We start from the raw sequence: 15,062 nt of genomic DNA, 5'->3' as shown, positions 1-15,062 counted from the left end.
GCATATTTTAATTCTAATGATGCAAATCATATATTGATAATTAAAGGATTGAGAATATCGATCTCTTGTTATATAAATTTATAGATATTTAATAACTTAAAAAAAAGAAGCAAGCCTCCTTAATTAATGCTTTAGGATTATATTTGTATTATATATTCTCTAAATTATATATATAAACTTTCTCCAAATGGACTGCATAAATTATCTAATTTTGCTTACAATGTAGCAAAAATATAGACTTGGATGGGCAGTAAAGTAAAGTAAAGTAAAGAAAGAAGGAAGGAAAATGAGAGAAGGTCGACCAATGTGCAGTGTGGGATTGGAGCGGTGTCCCTGTCAAAAAGACTATACCCCATATCTTCATTTTTCTCATGGTACTCGCTTCACCACTTGTAGATATTACGAATCTTGTGAGACAAAGGTGCTACTGTCCTCGTATGGTATCTAGTCGGGTGGGATTTTCTTGTTAATTTCATCGCTAGCTCTCTAGTAGGGTGTCCGGACAATCTTGTACACATACTTATCGTATAATGAGTTTATTTATAATCTTTTTAAGATAATAATAGAAATTTTGTTGGAAATACCATCTAATCACTGTAACAATACTTACCAATACAAGGATAGTTCTTAATTTATAGAATTGTAATACAATATAATAGCTAAACTATACTGCTTTAAAAGGATCGCTGGATAAAAAAAACAAAAAAGGGAGAGAGATAATATAATTCAAGGAACATCGTAAGGATCGGGTGGCAATTTTGTTGATTATCTAATTAAAGGCAAATTGGAATCATCGTAAGGAACACTAATCCAACAACAACAATTGGAAGCACAAACACTCCTCCAGGAGGCAAATAATGCTCGAAGCACTGTTTAAGTGTCATCAGATTCAGGAGGAGGGGGTAGGGCAGGCTACTCTTGATGAGTGAGTGCCAGCTCAATAAGTTAATTCTCCAGTTTATACATTTTTTTGTCTCTTAAGTTATGAACACTCTTTAATTAAATCTTTCCATCCATGTCTTTGTCATTCATGAATTCCATCTGAATTGTACTTTTTTATGACAAAGAAAATAACTCTGTTTTGTTTTGTTTTGTTTGGTTTTGCAGGAAACTTAATATTTTCTATTAAGAAATCTTCATAGAATAAATCCAAATTCATGTTTTGCTTGATCTTACTCTAAATATTTTAGTTTTGTTAAATAATAATAATAATAATAATAATAATAATTGTTATAATCCAACGGTCACTACTTCCTTGGGAAGCTTCCTTCCACGAATTAGGAGCGGACCTGGGCTTTTTTTTAATGCTTAAAAACTGCCCGCTCCAATTATGGCCCAAACACTCCTTATTTTAACCGTTGCCAGACCAACGTAACTTTTCATCTTATTATAATCCAACGGTCACTACTTACTAGCCGTTATTTTCAAAACCCTTTCCTTTTTCTTCTTCTACACCCCGGAGCTCAGAGAGAGAGAGAGAGAGTTTTTCCTTCTTGTTCTTGCTTGGAGATTGGAATTAAAGGTGAATAAGATTAAATCCATGCCTTTTGGCTCGGTTTGATCCAATGCTGAACTGGGTTTCTTTTTGCTTCTTGAAGTTTAGTATCATAAAATCTTTGGTTTTCTTTACTACATGGTGGATCATGAATGTGTTTTCATTTTCTATGATCTTTAAAGGGATTTTTCTTTTATTGTTGATTCCAGTTTCTTGAAGATGGGTGGATCAAATGAGAACAATCCTGGTCTCTTCGTACCTTTAAACCTTCAAGGTAACTTGGCAATATTGCTTCCTTGTCTTTCTTGCAGCTTTTCAGTTGAAGTATTTATTTATTTAGATCAATCTTTCTTGGTCTTGTAGAAGGACCAAGAATGGGGGGTTCGAAGTTTGTGAAGGACATGGGGCTGAATCAAAGGAGGGCATTAGCCAGCATCAATCAGAACATTGTTGGGGCTGCTCACTTCCCATGTGTGGTCAACAAGAGAGATAGCTCAGAGTAACTCCTATAACATCAACTTCATTTTGATTGGATTTATTTCCTTAATTAAAACAACTATGTTATTACACCTGTTTATCTGAGTTGTATTATACATAGGAAACAAAAAAATATGTGAAAAGAACTCAGTATTTGTTATGCTTTCCAAAGTTGCAAGTAATTCACTTAATTTTTTTGTTTAGGGAGATGGCAGCAGAAATGGTCAGCAACAAGCAACAATGCTATGAAGTAAATTTATAGAGTTTTAATTATTTTTTAAGCAAATTGAATTGATGTTTCGGTGAAAACATGAAATTGACTTGAACTGTTGGGATTGATCATGATATCAGGAGACTAGGAAATCTAAAGACTGTTCAGTAATAGAAGTGGAAGAGTATGATGATGCTGCGATACCGATGTTTGTGAAGCACACAGAGGCTATGCTAGATGAAATTGATAGGATGGTATATCTTTTTATCAAGCCTAAACATTTAAATAAGATTTTTCAGTGTGCGTGGCCTAAAGGAAACTATCACTAACTCCATTGAATTTTCGTAGGAGGTTGAAATGGAGGATGCAGAGGACTCAATTGTGGATATTGACTGTGGCGATTTGAAAGATACATTGGCAGTTGTTGAGTATATAGATGACATATATGCCTACTACAAGAAATCTGAGGTAATCCAATCTGCATTAGGAATTCATTCCTTAAACTTGTTCGCAGCTTTTGTACATTGAGACTACCTTGTTAGTCTCAATGTTGAGTAAAAATGCCATCAATCTAAAAAATGTCACTAGAGTTGATTGTATCAGCAATAAAAGATGGGATATATTATCCTCAATGTGTGATGGGCATAATTCTATGAATACACAGAAAAAGAAAAACTTTTCAACTCATAGGATTTACTTTTACGAAAGGTGTGTTGGATGATCCTTTTGCTTATGTTCCAAATGAAGTAAAAGGTTTTTCTTTTATCTGGATCCAAAGCAGCATTAAGCTTGAATTAGCTACTGAAAGTACTAGTCAATTTACTAGTGAAACCGCATACGTTCCAAATGACTTTGATTAGATGTGCTATGAGTCTAATCCATTTGTTGATTTATTCAACAAGGGTTCTTTCTAACTGTGGAAAGTAACATCTGATTGATTGGTTATGACTGATATCCACGCTAGAAATATGTAATTGATGATTCATTCTGTATTGGTTTTACTTTGTTTCTTAACAAATGCATCTAAGGCTTGTTTGTTTTTTCTTGAATTTTTGAAAGATGTGGGTTCTTGAGAAAAAAAGATGAAATTTTAATTAAAATTCTATTGTGATACCACTTGATTTCCAAAAGGCTAAGTATCCTTTCGGCATGAATTTCCTCCAAAACAAGTAGCTCATTGGATGCAGCAATCTTCTGTGGCACATGGATCAATCTTGTTTATTGAATATTATTCATTTATGCAGAGCTCTGGCTGTGTCTCTCCAACTTACATGGATCGTCAATTTGACATCAACGAGAAGATGAGGGCCATCCTTATCGACTGGCTAATTGAGGTATACACTCCTCTGACCTCGTGTTGTTTCTTTGAAGGAAAATGTTGGAATTCACTTTTTGATTCGTTTAACAGCACTTCCGTGGACAGAATTTTTCCATGGAAATTGAAACAATTGCCCATATGTTTCCTAAATGACAATTCACCATCTTACTAGAGATTGAGACCCGTTTGTAGAATAGGTCTAATTGCCTGGAATAGAACCAAATGCTACATCAAATAGAAACAGCTCTAGTCCGTCTCTAATTTTTGGTTTTCGAACCTTGTCATCCTTTATCTAATAAAAGAAGTCTGGTTGTTCAATAGGTCCACTACAAATTTGAGCTTATGGACGAGACATTGTTCTTAGCCATCAATCTTATTGACCGATTCTTGGAGCGGTGCACAGTGGTCAGAAAGAAACTTCAACTGGTTGGTGTGACAGCAATGCTATTAGCATGCAAGTATGAGGAGGTCTCAGTCCCACTCGTGGAAGATTTTGTGCTGATATCAGACAACGCTTACACAAGGATAGAAGTCCTCGATATGGTATTTTTTCTTCGTAGTCATTACTTGCCTTCTCCATTTCCATCAGTGGCATTTTTTCTTAACTATTTTTAATGTTGCTTGTAGGAGAAACTAATGGTGAACACTTTACAATTCAACATGTCTGTGCCAACCCCTTATATGTTCATGAAGAGATTCCTCAAGGCAGCTCTATCTGACAAGAAGGTAAATCACTCACTAGTGATGGTTTTTATCGAATTAGAAGTTCTTGGGGAAAAACAAATTCACCTTTAAAATTATTGATGTGTAATGGCTTTACTCATGAATAACAGCTTGAGCTTCTCTCCTTCTTCATAATTGAGGTGTGCCTAGTTGAGTACGAGATGCTTAGGTTCCCCCCATCTTTACTAGCTGCTGCAGCGATTTACACTGCTCAGTGTAGTCTGTACCAGTTTAAGCAGTGGTCTAAAACCAGCGAGTGGCACACCAGCTACACAGAAGATCAGCTTTTGTGAGTATTTTGCATCATTGATTACTACCTCAACTTTGTAACCAAACTAATTCTCATACTGATGAATTGCTCTTACATGCCGATAGGGAATGCTCAAGAATGATGGTTAGTTTCCATCAGAAAGCTGGATATGGGAAACTCACTGGAGTTCATAGGAAGTACAGCACATCCAAGTTTGGTTATGCAGCAAAAGCTGAACCAGCCCTATTTCTCTTAGGGCTCTGAACGCCAATGTTCTTTCTGCTTGCAACTGAGAAACAACAACTCGAGTCTCTGCGTTCATATATACATTTGTATATTACCGGTCCAATGTCGTACCTCTACTTCGCAAGTTGTGGGTTTGAATGATAGAAAAATTTGGTTATTTCTTTGTAACAAGATCAATCAACATTTTCTGCAGCTGTGGGGTGAAAAGTTGCTCTGTTCATTTTAACCAGTACAGCTCTGTTTATAACTACATAAACTGATAAAAGATAGCTAATATAATTTTTCCACGGTCGACAAAAACATATTTAGTCGTAGCGATAAAAATAAAAATATAAAATAAATTTATATCCCTTTAAAATTTAAAAGACACGAGAATATAAGTTATTTTTGTTCCCATTTCTCTCTTCTGTCTCGACATAAAATAAATTTATATTATTTTAGAACTGGAAAAATTTACATGAGACATGCTCAATATAATAACCTAAAGCCCGTTTATTTGTTTATATTATAAAAAATAAGTTAGAAAATAATTTATTAATAATTTATTTTTTTTAAGTTTATTAAAATAATAAGGAACAAATCTTATAAATTAAAAAGTTAAAGAAGAATGAAATTGAAAAAAAATATAATTTTATAAATTATTCCAAATAAAATAAATAATAATCAAAATAATAGAGATCAAATCTAATAAATAAAAAAATTAAAAGATGAAGAAATTAAAATAATAATAATTACCATTTCATAAATTATTTTAAATAAAATAAGCCACAATCAAAAAAATGAGAATCAAATTTGATAGATAAAAAATTTCAATTAAAAAATAATAAGAAAAAAAAAGCAAACAACAATTATAAAAATAAGAACCAAAGTTAATATAAAAATTAAATTCTAAAGGATTAAATTGAAAAAAATATTCAAAAATAAAAATAAAATATATATAGTAATAAAAAATTTGAGGATTAAATTTGATATAATCAGCAAATAATATGATATTTTTAAATTTTTCACAATTTCTAGAAATTAAAATAATAATAATTACCATTTTATAAATTATTTCAAATAAAATAAGTAATAATCAAAAGAATGAAAATCAAATTTGATAGATAAAAAATTTCAATTAAAAAATGATAAGGAAAAAAAGCAAACAACAATTATAAAAATAAGAAATATAAAAATTAAATTCTAAAGGATTAAATTGAAAAAAAAAATTCAAAAATAAAAATAAAAAATATATATAGTAATAAAAAATTTAAGGATTAAATTTGATATAATCAACAAATAATATGATATTTTTAAATTTTTCATAATTTTCAGAAAATGTTTTTCGCTCAAAATAAAAGAAAATTATTTTTCTGAAAATCAAACTAAATATTTATTTAATTGAAAAGTATTTTTTTTGATTAATTTTTTTAATAATAAATAAATATAAAAAATTTAAAAAATAATTTTCAAACCACTTTCCGTCGATTAAACAAGGCATAAGAGTTTTTTTTTTTCATATTTCATAGCGCTGATAACAAAGAGCTTAATAAACACAAGTCCAGTTGGAGTTTGGATTCTGGAGAGCATCTTCTCACATGTTTCAGTTATTGGACTCTAATTTTGCATGGCTCCTGGTCAAAGCTCTGACAATGAAATAGCTATTATGGCAACGTTATTTTCATATTTCATAGCGCTGATAAAACGAAACTAATTTCCATTTTTATACATGTTGCAGGCGAAGACTTGTTGAAGAATGTACAAAGTTCTGCATTGAGTTATTGTCTCGACTCTCGAGATTGAAAATATAAATACAGTTGAAATAAAAACAACATGTCTCTCTTGACTTTATGTTTTGAAATCCATTGCAAAATTATTTTAAAGACAAATTTATTTTATATTCCTACCTCTGCTCCTCCAATCAAACACGTTCATGTCCTTTTTTTTTACACACTAACTAAACACACAAATTAAGGATGTTAGTGAATATCATGCTAATCTGAAGGAGCTATGTTGTAATTCATCCCTTTTAAAAAAACTTCCAACCAATCACATTATCAACATATGTACTTTCAACTATTAATAAAACTGACAATGGCCTCGTCCCCAAAATAAACACTAGGGAAGAAAATTTTTAGAACCTAAGACCACAATTTTTTACATTGTTGAAGAACATGCAGTCCTGCTCATCAATCATTATTAACTTGGAAGTATGAACGGGCATGGAAGTTTTGAGCACTGCTGGTGATTTCATATTCTACAATTTGCAGCTGCACGACAGAGAAATAACCTTAACAAATTGCACCACGATATCAAGTAGTTTATGTTGATATTGAATTGGTTTTTACTTACTACAGTACACCAACTGATTGAAATCAAGAGTAACTCTGCCTTGCTTTGTTGTATCAAATGAATTAAAAAGATTCCTGCAGTAAAAGAAATGATAAATTATCTGTAAGAGCTTAATGTAGACTATTCGATCTAAAGAATGCATCATAAATGATCAAGGGGACACACACCGAGCAGACTGTACAAAGATGCAGAGACATATGAAGTCATCTAGACGAATTTTTCCATTCTTCTTTTGGTCAAAGCTCTGAGCAACAATGGGCAGATTTCACATTTCAGCACTTGTAACAAGATCAAGAGAATGGCAGGAATACGTTCCCCACTGATAGGGTTATCAAACACAAGTAAATTAAATATACAATTCCGTATACAAGCATGCTACATAACATCAAGCCAGATCTTTAAAGAATGAAGGTTGCATATAATATCTGTGACAGAATTTTATGATCTCACCCATAATATAGGAGTGAAAAAGGCTTTTACCTCACAAACTGTGTAAAAAGAAGGAGAGTCCAATGAGAAACCAATCTTCACCAATCCCTGCAACAAGTTTGAGTGATGAGAAACCAGATCATTAAGAAACGAAGAGGAGAATAGAAACTAAAGAAACCCATGTACTCTATTTCAAGTATATCTCGTGAAACAAGAACAATCTAAACAGAAGCACGGAGAATATGATTAGGTAAACTATATAATAAATGTAGGAATTTATTTTCCAAAGGACATATTGTCCCAAGAATCATGGGCAGCATTTAAAAGTATATTTATTCAGTCGCAGCTAAATAACATTCTTCAAAAAACTACCTTGTAGACATCATCAGGAACAAGATATCCAAGGCCCCTGTAACAATAAGATAGAAGCAAAGACCAGTTACTTATTTTTACACAAGCAAATCCAACCTTTTCCAATTTAGGAAAAGAGAGACAGGAAAAAAGTGTAGAGTTCAAGCACTTGCTCATCATTGCATTGACTCAAACACAAAATTTCAAAAGCTCAGATTTTGTAAAGCCAAACAAGCTCAAAGCTGCAAACAGTCCATGAATCCAGAAGATTTTATTGCTAAACAATGCCCTCACACCAACCAAATACCAGAACCAATGACTAACCATACTAAAATGACTACAGAACCAGCTAACCAAATGATAATCACATTTCATTTCAGTCTCTACTAAAGCTAACATTCATCATTAATGTGGAAACAAAGATAACTATCTTATCTATTCCTATTTGAATGCTTTTATATGGCTAGACTACATCAAACCATGAAAACAGTTTAAAAGGCAGGAGACAAAACAATCAAAGTCTACTTTCTAGCAGAAAAGCCACTAAAATTTACCTCTCGTGATCCGAGAAAGCTTGTTGAACCTGCAAAGAACACGAGGGCAAAACTCAAATACAGACATCACAAAAGTTTTTCATAATTAGCTAGATAAGAACATAACGCACAAAAATATAGCCTTTTACTTCTTGAAATGGACAATTCATAATGAAAGCACAAACCTTTAAAAGGAACTTATTAAGCCCAACAAATTCTGCATTTAGAAAAAGAAAGACTTTTGACAAATCAGGAAAAAATAAACAAAACGCAATTCAAAATTCTAAAACTTGAAGCCAAAAAAGTGAAATTCACCATCAAAACTCATAGTTCCATTCCTATCAAAATCATACATCCTACAACACAAAAATTGAAGAACTTCGTTAAATCAATTGATTTGTATTAAAAGAGAGATTAAAGAAGAGTGTTGAAAAGTGGGTTGCCTGATCATTTGCTGGACAACAGAGAGAGGGAATTCAAGATTACCAACAGCAAGGGCACTCTGATTATCATTAATAATAAGATGGTTAATTAATTAAGTTGATCAAAGAGTTTAGCCTTTTTAAGCTACAAAAAAGAAGAAGAGAAACAGAAGACAGAAGGAGAAGGAGAATGACCTTGAGCTGAGTTGCAGTGATGTTTCCAGTTTTCTCAGAGTCAACTCGCTCGAACCATTCTCTTAGCATACTCGTGTTCTCCATTTTCGTAGCTGCCGCCTGCCTGCAACCGGGAGGGCTATTCCTTGAATTTTTCCTTAACTTAAAAAGTTTTGGGCAAACCTCAATATCGTCCCTAAGATATTTCCAGAATCACAACTTCATTTGAAATCGAAAGACTCTTCCTAGATAAGTCACTAATATGTATGGTTTTATTTTATTTAATTGTTATTTTGAGATAAAAGAAATGAATATAGTTCGGATAAAAAAGATTATTTTTTATTTTAAAAAATAAAAATTTATTTTAGATTTATTTTATATACTTATTTTCATCATTTTAATTAATTGTAATTTTATCTCATTTTTATTTATCATTTTTATCTTAGAACACTAACGTTGAAACAAAAACTATATATAATCAAATCACATTTGTTTATTAAATGATTTAATCTTAAGTATTCAAATAAGTCTCAGTTTTATTTTAATTGCAAATTATGATAAAGATTTTTGAAGAAAAACTATATAAAGATATCACCTGCTCCTAAAATGGAAACAACAAAAATATTCACTGGCTAGTGAATTGTTATAATCATTAATCAGAAATATATTATAGTAGGGACTAGGGACCAAAGTAGCTGAATGGCTGCGATTTTTTTTTATGAAAGTCTTTGCTGCCTACACCATAATGTAGTGAATAAAAATCCCTCTTTGTCGCGGAGCAGAATCATTTCGCCTATCCCCACTCACCCCTCCAATTTCCTTGCCTTGTTCAATTCAATTTGGACTCAGCTGTAAGTAAATTATTTTCAACTTTCAGTGATTTGGATTCTCTATTACGATTGATGAATGAATTGATTAGAAATTTAATTCAAAATCTCATCTTTTTTAGATTGATTATGGATATTGGGAAATTCAAATTATGCTGTATGATATTTCGCATTTGAGAGAGAAGCAGGCGATGAAGTATTTACAGGATCTCATAGTTTATTATCTTTTGACATTCTCAATTCCCTTATGGGATACTTTGATTGCTGGTGCTTTTGTACTTGTATCCTTGTCTTTGTCTTTCTACCTCTTGTTCGAGCATCTTTCCGCGTACAGGAATCCTGAGGTGACTATTTGTTTCCTTGTCTGATTGCCCTGCTTTCGGTTTTGAATGAGTTTGCTGATATTTGTTGGTTGACTGTTCGGTACTCTTTTTACCTCTCAGGAGCAGAAGTTTTTGATCGGGGTTATCCTTATGGTTCCTTGCTATGCTGTAGAATCGGTGAGTAAGTGATTGTTCTGCTTGATTGAGGTTTATTCTGTGAAAAGTTTGATTTTGAATAATGGGCTGTTCGAGTTTTTGAATTTGGAGAGGTGGATGGAAGTTTTTGATTTTTTTTTCCTAACTTGGGTTATTTTGAATAGTTTGTTTCATTGCTGGATCCGTCGATTAGTGTTGATATCGAAATACTGCGGGATTGCTATGAATCATTTGCTATGTATTGCTTTGGAAGATACCTTGTGGCTTGCTTAGGTATGTTTCTGACTAAAAGTTTTTGTGTGCAATGAAGGGTTTTATCCAAAATTCAGTTTAAGTCATCTCGTATAATTTTGTCATTTCCTAGATTCTGTAGTGGTAGTTCTTTGAAGTTGTTTACTAATTCTGGATGGTCTGATATATTCCTCTTCATGGAATTGACATTTCCATGCTTTTGTCCATGAATCCTCTTGTGGAAGTTTGGGGTTTTTTTAGCAGCCGAAGACAGTTTCCTTCTATGGTTTGTAGTCAAGCTTTTTGGTCCTAAGGCCCCAGATGGTCATGATGGAGTTTTCTTGAATACAAGCTGCCATGAAACAAAAAAAAACTTGTTGAACATGGCTTATGTATTTGTTCCTGTTCTGACAATTTCAAGGGCGTGCTAGTTTCTTTTGAAATGTGCAAAAATTAAAACATGTGCGCATGTATTTAAATAATCTATGGGTAAAGTAATATAAGATGCGAAATTGGCATGTTTGGCTGGAAGAAATTCTCTGGCATTGTCATTATGATGTATTGGATTCATTTGTTCATGCTTCTTACGTACACATTCAGAGAAGTATGTGAACATAGTCAAATACATTCTACATTGCGCATGTGGTAATGCACATGTCTGGCTGGGTGCCATTCTAGTTTTAAATGTCGTCTTACAGCATTTATGTCAAATTGCAAACTATAATTATGTTTATAAGTGGATGTTTTGTTCTATATAAAAAAGTAAAAGTTTGATCTAGTTGCTGTATGATTTTTAGTATTGTGTATTAACAAGGCATACGAGTCTTCTATGATTTTATAGTTTTGTAATTATACATATGGATGAGGTATTTTCCTATGGTTTTGTTTAATTATTTTCCTGATTTCATTTTGTTTATTCTTCTGGTGTTGATATTGTTATTGATAGTTGTTTTCTTTTGTCTACTTCTTAAAGGTGGGGAAGAAAGAACTATTGAGTTTTTGGAAAGAGAAGGTCGCTCAAGTTCTAAGGCACCCCTTTTAGAACATAATCATGAAAGGGGAATTATAAAACACCCTTTTCCAATGAATTATATCTTTAAACCATGGAAGCTTGGTCAGTGGTTTTACCAAGTTGTAAAGTTCGGTATTGTTCAATATGTATGTTTTCTTTTGAGAAGTTCTATATTTTGCAGCTCTTTTTGCATTTCCCAATTCCAGCATTCTTGGATTGGAAAAGATTATGATCTGTATCTTTTTTGGCAGATGTTAATAAAGTCTTTGACGGCAGTTTTAGCAGTACTTCTTGAAGCCTTTGGTGTATATTGTGAAGGAGATTTTAAATTGAGATGCGGGTAAAGCTGATCTTGATTTTTACATTTGTGAGGTCCATTGCTTCTTTTCTTTATTGAAACTTGAACCTTTTGTTTTCTGTAAAGGTTTTCATGGGAATGATAGAGGTTGAGAATTATCATCCTTATGCCAATGCACTTGTTGGTTCATAGTTTAATTGCATATTCTTTAAAATGGTCATTCCATGTGGACTCGTTGTCTTATCTGCGAGTGTGTATATAATGATTCCTACTTCTAAATTGGTCCCAATTGATGTGTACTCTCTTTTAACAGATATCTCTTGTCAAAAATCACTGAATACCTTAGCATTCCCCTGGTTTTGTAGGTATCCTTACATGGCGGTGGTTCTAAATTTCAGTCAATCTTGGGCTTTGTACTGTTTGGTGCAATTTTACACTGCCATAAAGGATGAACTGGCTCACATAAAACCTTTATACAAGTTCCTGACGTTTAAATCAATTGTATTTTTGACTTGGTGGCAAGGAGTGGCAATTGCTCTTCTCTACTCTCTTGGTTTATTCAAAAGTCCTATAGCTCAAGGCTTGCAATTTAAGTCAAGTATCCAAGACTTCGTCATTTGTATAGAGGTAGATAGCTTCCATTCCATAGTATCTCCTTTTCTGTTCTGTTCCATACGTATATTATTCTTGCTCTTGGTGGTGTAAGATAATCTGTTGCTGCACTAGTAGCTGTCTTTGACATCATGAAGTGAATAGGTTAATGTCTTGGGTGAATCAAAATTCTGAACTACTCAAATGCCACTAGGTTCTTTCATGGACAAGTCAAGATTTTATCACAAGATAAATGCAAAAGTTATGTAATTCCAACTTGAGTGTAGGAATTCTTATGACAGAGCAAAAGCAAGATTTTGTTTTTCAATAAAACATCCCTGCATGTTCGTGTGCCTTCTATTATTTGTGGATGGTTATATGAGAAAATTAAGCATTCTGGGAACTGGAAATGCTTGTCTAGTTGCTTCTCTAGAGAGGAAACCATGGCATGTTGCTGATTGATGAGCTTTTAGGGCAAGGGTCAAGTAAAAAGTAAATTGGCAGTGTTCTGCAATTTAGGGCCAGTGCAGCCTGTCTCAAGTTGTTGAAATAAGGGGATGCAGTGAGGAGAGGAGCAGATAATGGTTGTAGATGTCACAGTTCAGAAGGAGGGTGGTAAGGAGTTGGATGCAGTGCCCTTGGGCTTTAGCTTAAGTGGTGAAGGGCAGAGGAAGAGTTTGAATAAAATAGACTTGAGCCTAATCTTATCAATCAAGAAAAAGGACAAAATAAAAAGTGTTCAAGTGGATTTACTGTTTGGTTGCTCATGTAGCATATCTAGGATGTCATTTCTCAAGGACTTACCAATCTGAAATGCTGGACACATCACCTTTGCATTATTTGGCTGGGCCAGACTGATAATTTCTGTTATATGGCTGTTTAAACTTGCTTATAGAATGTTTTATGGGGCAATTCGTTTGTTTTGTTGTTCTGGGGATTTCTGCCTTGTCATTTGCTTTAGAACTGCGTTTTAAAAATATGTTATTCTACTAGTATGGGTGTTCTGCAGTGGGTTTAGCTTATGGAATAGACGAGAGGCATCTGATACAAAGTTACAGTGATTATTCATCGAGGCATGCTGGTGAACTTTGCCATTTGGTCTCCTGTTTAATGGTTATGGTGCAAACAAACTTATGAACTATGGTTGGTCCTGTGTCTTTCACTGCAATGTGCTACACATGTGTTAATGGTTAAATTTGATTGGTGAAGTTTTCTTGTAGCTATTGTTACAGTATTCCTGGGGAGGGCAACAGTCATCAATGTCTAGATCTCTTCAATAAAGTTTATAACTGCCTTTTTTTTCTCATTCAAAATATTGAAGTTTAACAGGTCAATGTATCCATCCAGCACAGATGGGCATTGCTTCTATTGTTCATCTGTATGTGTTCCCTGCCAAGCCTTATGAGCTAATGGGAGACCGGTTTCCTGGAAGTGTTGCAGTTCTTGGAGATTATGTATCTGTTGATTGCCCCGTAGATCCTGATGAGGTTAGAGACAGTGAGCGGCCAACAAAGTTACGCCTTCCTCAACCTGACATTGATGTTAGGAGTGGAATGACCATAAAAGAAAGTGTACGAGATGTTGTCGTTGGTGGTGGTGGATTTGTAAGTTTCTTTCATTTAGCTTATAATAAGAATGCAATTGGAGTATAGCTGTGCAGTCACTAACCTGAAACTTTATTGATACTGTAAACAAAAGGAGTTGCTGGTTCAGTATCAGCTTTGCCAGTCTAATAATAAATTAAACTGAAGGCCAGTCAATGTCCATGTGTGAAAATGTGATAAAATTACAGTGTAAAACACTAATCTGGCAATGTGCACTGTTAATTTGGTTTGGTGAAGCACATGACATCACATTTATCTCCTGCTGAATCAGCTGTTGCCTCCCATGCAGATTGTGAATGATGTGAGGTTCACTGTAAACCAAGCAGTGGAGCCTGTGGAGAAGGGAATTATAAAGTTCAACGAGAAACTGCATAGGATTTCTCAAAATATGAAGCAGCACAACAAAGACAAGAGAAGAACAAAGGATGATAGTTACATAGCAACATCTTCACCCACACGGAGGGTCATTCGTGGAATTGATGACCCTCTTTTAAATGGGAGCTTCAGTGACACTGGGGTAGCAAGGGGGAAGAAGCACCACCGCAGGAAATCAGGATATATCAGTGGAGAAAGCGGGGGAGAAAGTAGCAGCGATCAAAGCTATGGTGCTTATCAGGTCAGGGGTCGTAGATGGGTCACTAAAGATTAGAGTCCTTTTTCTTTATTCCATTTTTTACGGAAACAAATTCAGGGGTATCAGATCAGGGGTCAACGAACAACCGGAGGAAAGTCAAGTAAAAAAGATGTCTTGTCCTGGCATCCCAACCACATGAGCTATTAATTTTCTCCGATGGGATGGTTTTTGGCTGACATGCATGAGAACATCTCAAATTTTCATCTGAATCCATCTTTACATCAACTGTAAGATCCTTCATGATGGGGTTGCTAGGCATGTATCACATATTTAGTTTTCGAAATGTTGTATTAAAGTTTTAAAAGCCCTGATTGTGAAAACCAACACAGCTATTGAGTTACTTTAACGTTTGAGTCTTCTTAAATTAACGTGTATGTGCTTCAATATTTGGACTTCACATACTGCTGTACTTATTGGCCATAAAAG

The 15,062-nt window shown here is 33.8% G+C and overlaps 3 protein-coding genes across 7 annotated transcripts; 2 read left to right on the top strand and 1 right to left on the bottom strand.

The window, feature by feature from the left end:
• The first annotated feature begins 1,550 nt into the window (after window positions 1–1,550).
• On the top strand, window positions 1,551–4,949 carry LOC133679729 (G2/mitotic-specific cyclin-2-like). Its single transcript, XM_062102412.1, has 11 exons — window positions 1,551–1,597; window positions 1,705–1,769; window positions 1,859–1,994; window positions 2,177–2,222; window positions 2,324–2,437; window positions 2,532–2,651; window positions 3,428–3,517; window positions 3,823–4,044; window positions 4,129–4,227; window positions 4,335–4,513; window positions 4,600–4,949. Exons 1-11 carry the CDS (start codon window positions 1,566–1,568, stop codon window positions 4,736–4,738), a joined length of 1,242 nt encoding a protein of 413 aa, XP_061958396.1. The 5' UTR covers window positions 1,551–1,565; the 3' UTR covers window positions 4,739–4,949.
• Window positions 4,950–6,694: 1,745 nt separating this feature from the next.
• On the bottom strand, window positions 6,695–9,187 carry LOC133679698 (uncharacterized). Its single transcript, XM_062102369.1, has 10 exons — window positions 8,982–9,187; window positions 8,808–8,866; window positions 8,680–8,720; window positions 8,550–8,581; window positions 8,386–8,414; window positions 7,853–7,889; window positions 7,532–7,588; window positions 7,219–7,295; window positions 7,052–7,125; window positions 6,695–6,969 (listed from the first exon to the last, which is right to left on the bottom strand). Exons 1-10 carry the CDS (start codon window positions 9,063–9,065, stop codon window positions 6,950–6,952), a joined length of 510 nt encoding a protein of 169 aa, XP_061958353.1. The 5' UTR covers window positions 9,066–9,187; the 3' UTR covers window positions 6,695–6,949.
• A 426-nt stretch (window positions 9,188–9,613) lies between these two features.
• LOC133680366 (protein LAZ1-like) lies at window positions 9,614–15,000 on the top strand. Of its 5 annotated transcripts, none has more exons than XR_009836300.1 (9): window positions 9,617–9,811; window positions 9,910–10,131; window positions 10,231–10,287; window positions 10,431–10,539; window positions 11,471–11,655; window positions 11,761–11,849; window positions 12,173–12,434; window positions 13,839–14,002; window positions 14,292–14,344. XR_009836300.1 is itself a non-coding variant. In XM_062103269.1 (9 exons), the coding sequence occupies exons 2-9, from the start codon at window positions 9,940–9,942 to the stop codon at window positions 14,649–14,651; spliced, it is 1,506 nt and encodes a 501-aa protein (XP_061959253.1). In that variant the 5' UTR covers window positions 9,639–9,811; window positions 9,910–9,939; the 3' UTR covers window positions 14,652–15,000. The 5 variants fall into 5 exon arrangements, 4 of the variants coding, with proteins under 4 accessions (XP_061959254.1, XP_061959256.1, XP_061959255.1 ...); XM_062103269.1 differs by having other exon boundaries at window positions 9,639–9,811; window positions 13,751–14,002; window positions 14,292–15,000; XM_062103270.1 differs by lacking the exon at window positions 14,292–14,344 and having other exon boundaries at window positions 9,614–9,811; window positions 13,720–13,938.
• The last annotated feature ends 62 nt before the right edge of the window (window positions 15,001–15,062 follow it).

Source organism: Populus nigra, chromosome 19 (assembly GCF_951802175.1).
Source record: "Populus nigra chromosome 19, ddPopNigr1.1, whole genome shotgun sequence".
NCBI classification, from domain to species: domain Eukaryota; kingdom Viridiplantae; phylum Streptophyta; class Magnoliopsida; order Malpighiales; family Salicaceae; genus Populus; species Populus nigra.
Note: the sequence above shows the minus strand (reverse complement) of the source record. Positions and strands in the feature narration are given on the sequence as shown.

What these genes read in the sequence shown, in the direction of transcription:
- LOC133679729 (XM_062102412.1), top strand. Translation starts at nt 1,566, where the DNA reads ATGCTGAACTGGGTTTCTTTTTGCTTCTTGAA. An exon ending in GTTTCTTTTTGCTTCTTGAA is followed by an intron (nt 1,598 to 1,704) that starts GTTTAGTATCAT and finishes TGTTGATTCCAG; the next exon opens with TTTCTTGAAGATGGGTGGAT. An exon ending in CCTACTACAAGAAATCTGAG is followed by an intron (nt 2,652 to 3,427) that starts GTAATCCAATCT and finishes TCATTTATGCAG; the next exon opens with AGCTCTGGCTGTGTCTCTCC.
- LOC133679698 (XM_062102369.1), bottom strand. Translation starts at nt 9,065, where the DNA reads ATGGAGAACACGAGTATGCTAAGAGAATGGTTCGAGCGAGTTGACTCT. An exon ending in GTTGTCCAGCAAATGATCAG is followed by an intron (nt 8,721 to 8,807) that starts GCAACCCACTTT and finishes TTTGTGTTGTAG; the next exon opens with GATGTATGATTTTGATAGGA. An exon ending in ATCTTTGTACAGTCTGCTCG is followed by an intron (nt 7,126 to 7,218) that starts GTGTGTGTCCCC and finishes CTTTTACTGCAG; the next exon opens with GAATCTTTTTAATTCATTTG.
- LOC133680366 (XM_062103269.1), top strand. Translation starts at nt 9,940, where the DNA reads ATGCTGTATGATATTTCGCATTTGAGAGAGAAGCAGGCGATGAAGTAT. An exon ending in GATTTTAAATTGAGATGCGG is followed by an intron (nt 11,850 to 12,172) that starts GTAAAGCTGATC and finishes CTGGTTTTGTAG; the next exon opens with GTATCCTTACATGGCGGTGG. An exon ending in TCGTTGGTGGTGGTGGATTT is followed by an intron (nt 14,003 to 14,291) that starts GTAAGTTTCTTT and finishes CCTCCCATGCAG; the next exon opens with ATTGTGAATGATGTGAGGTT.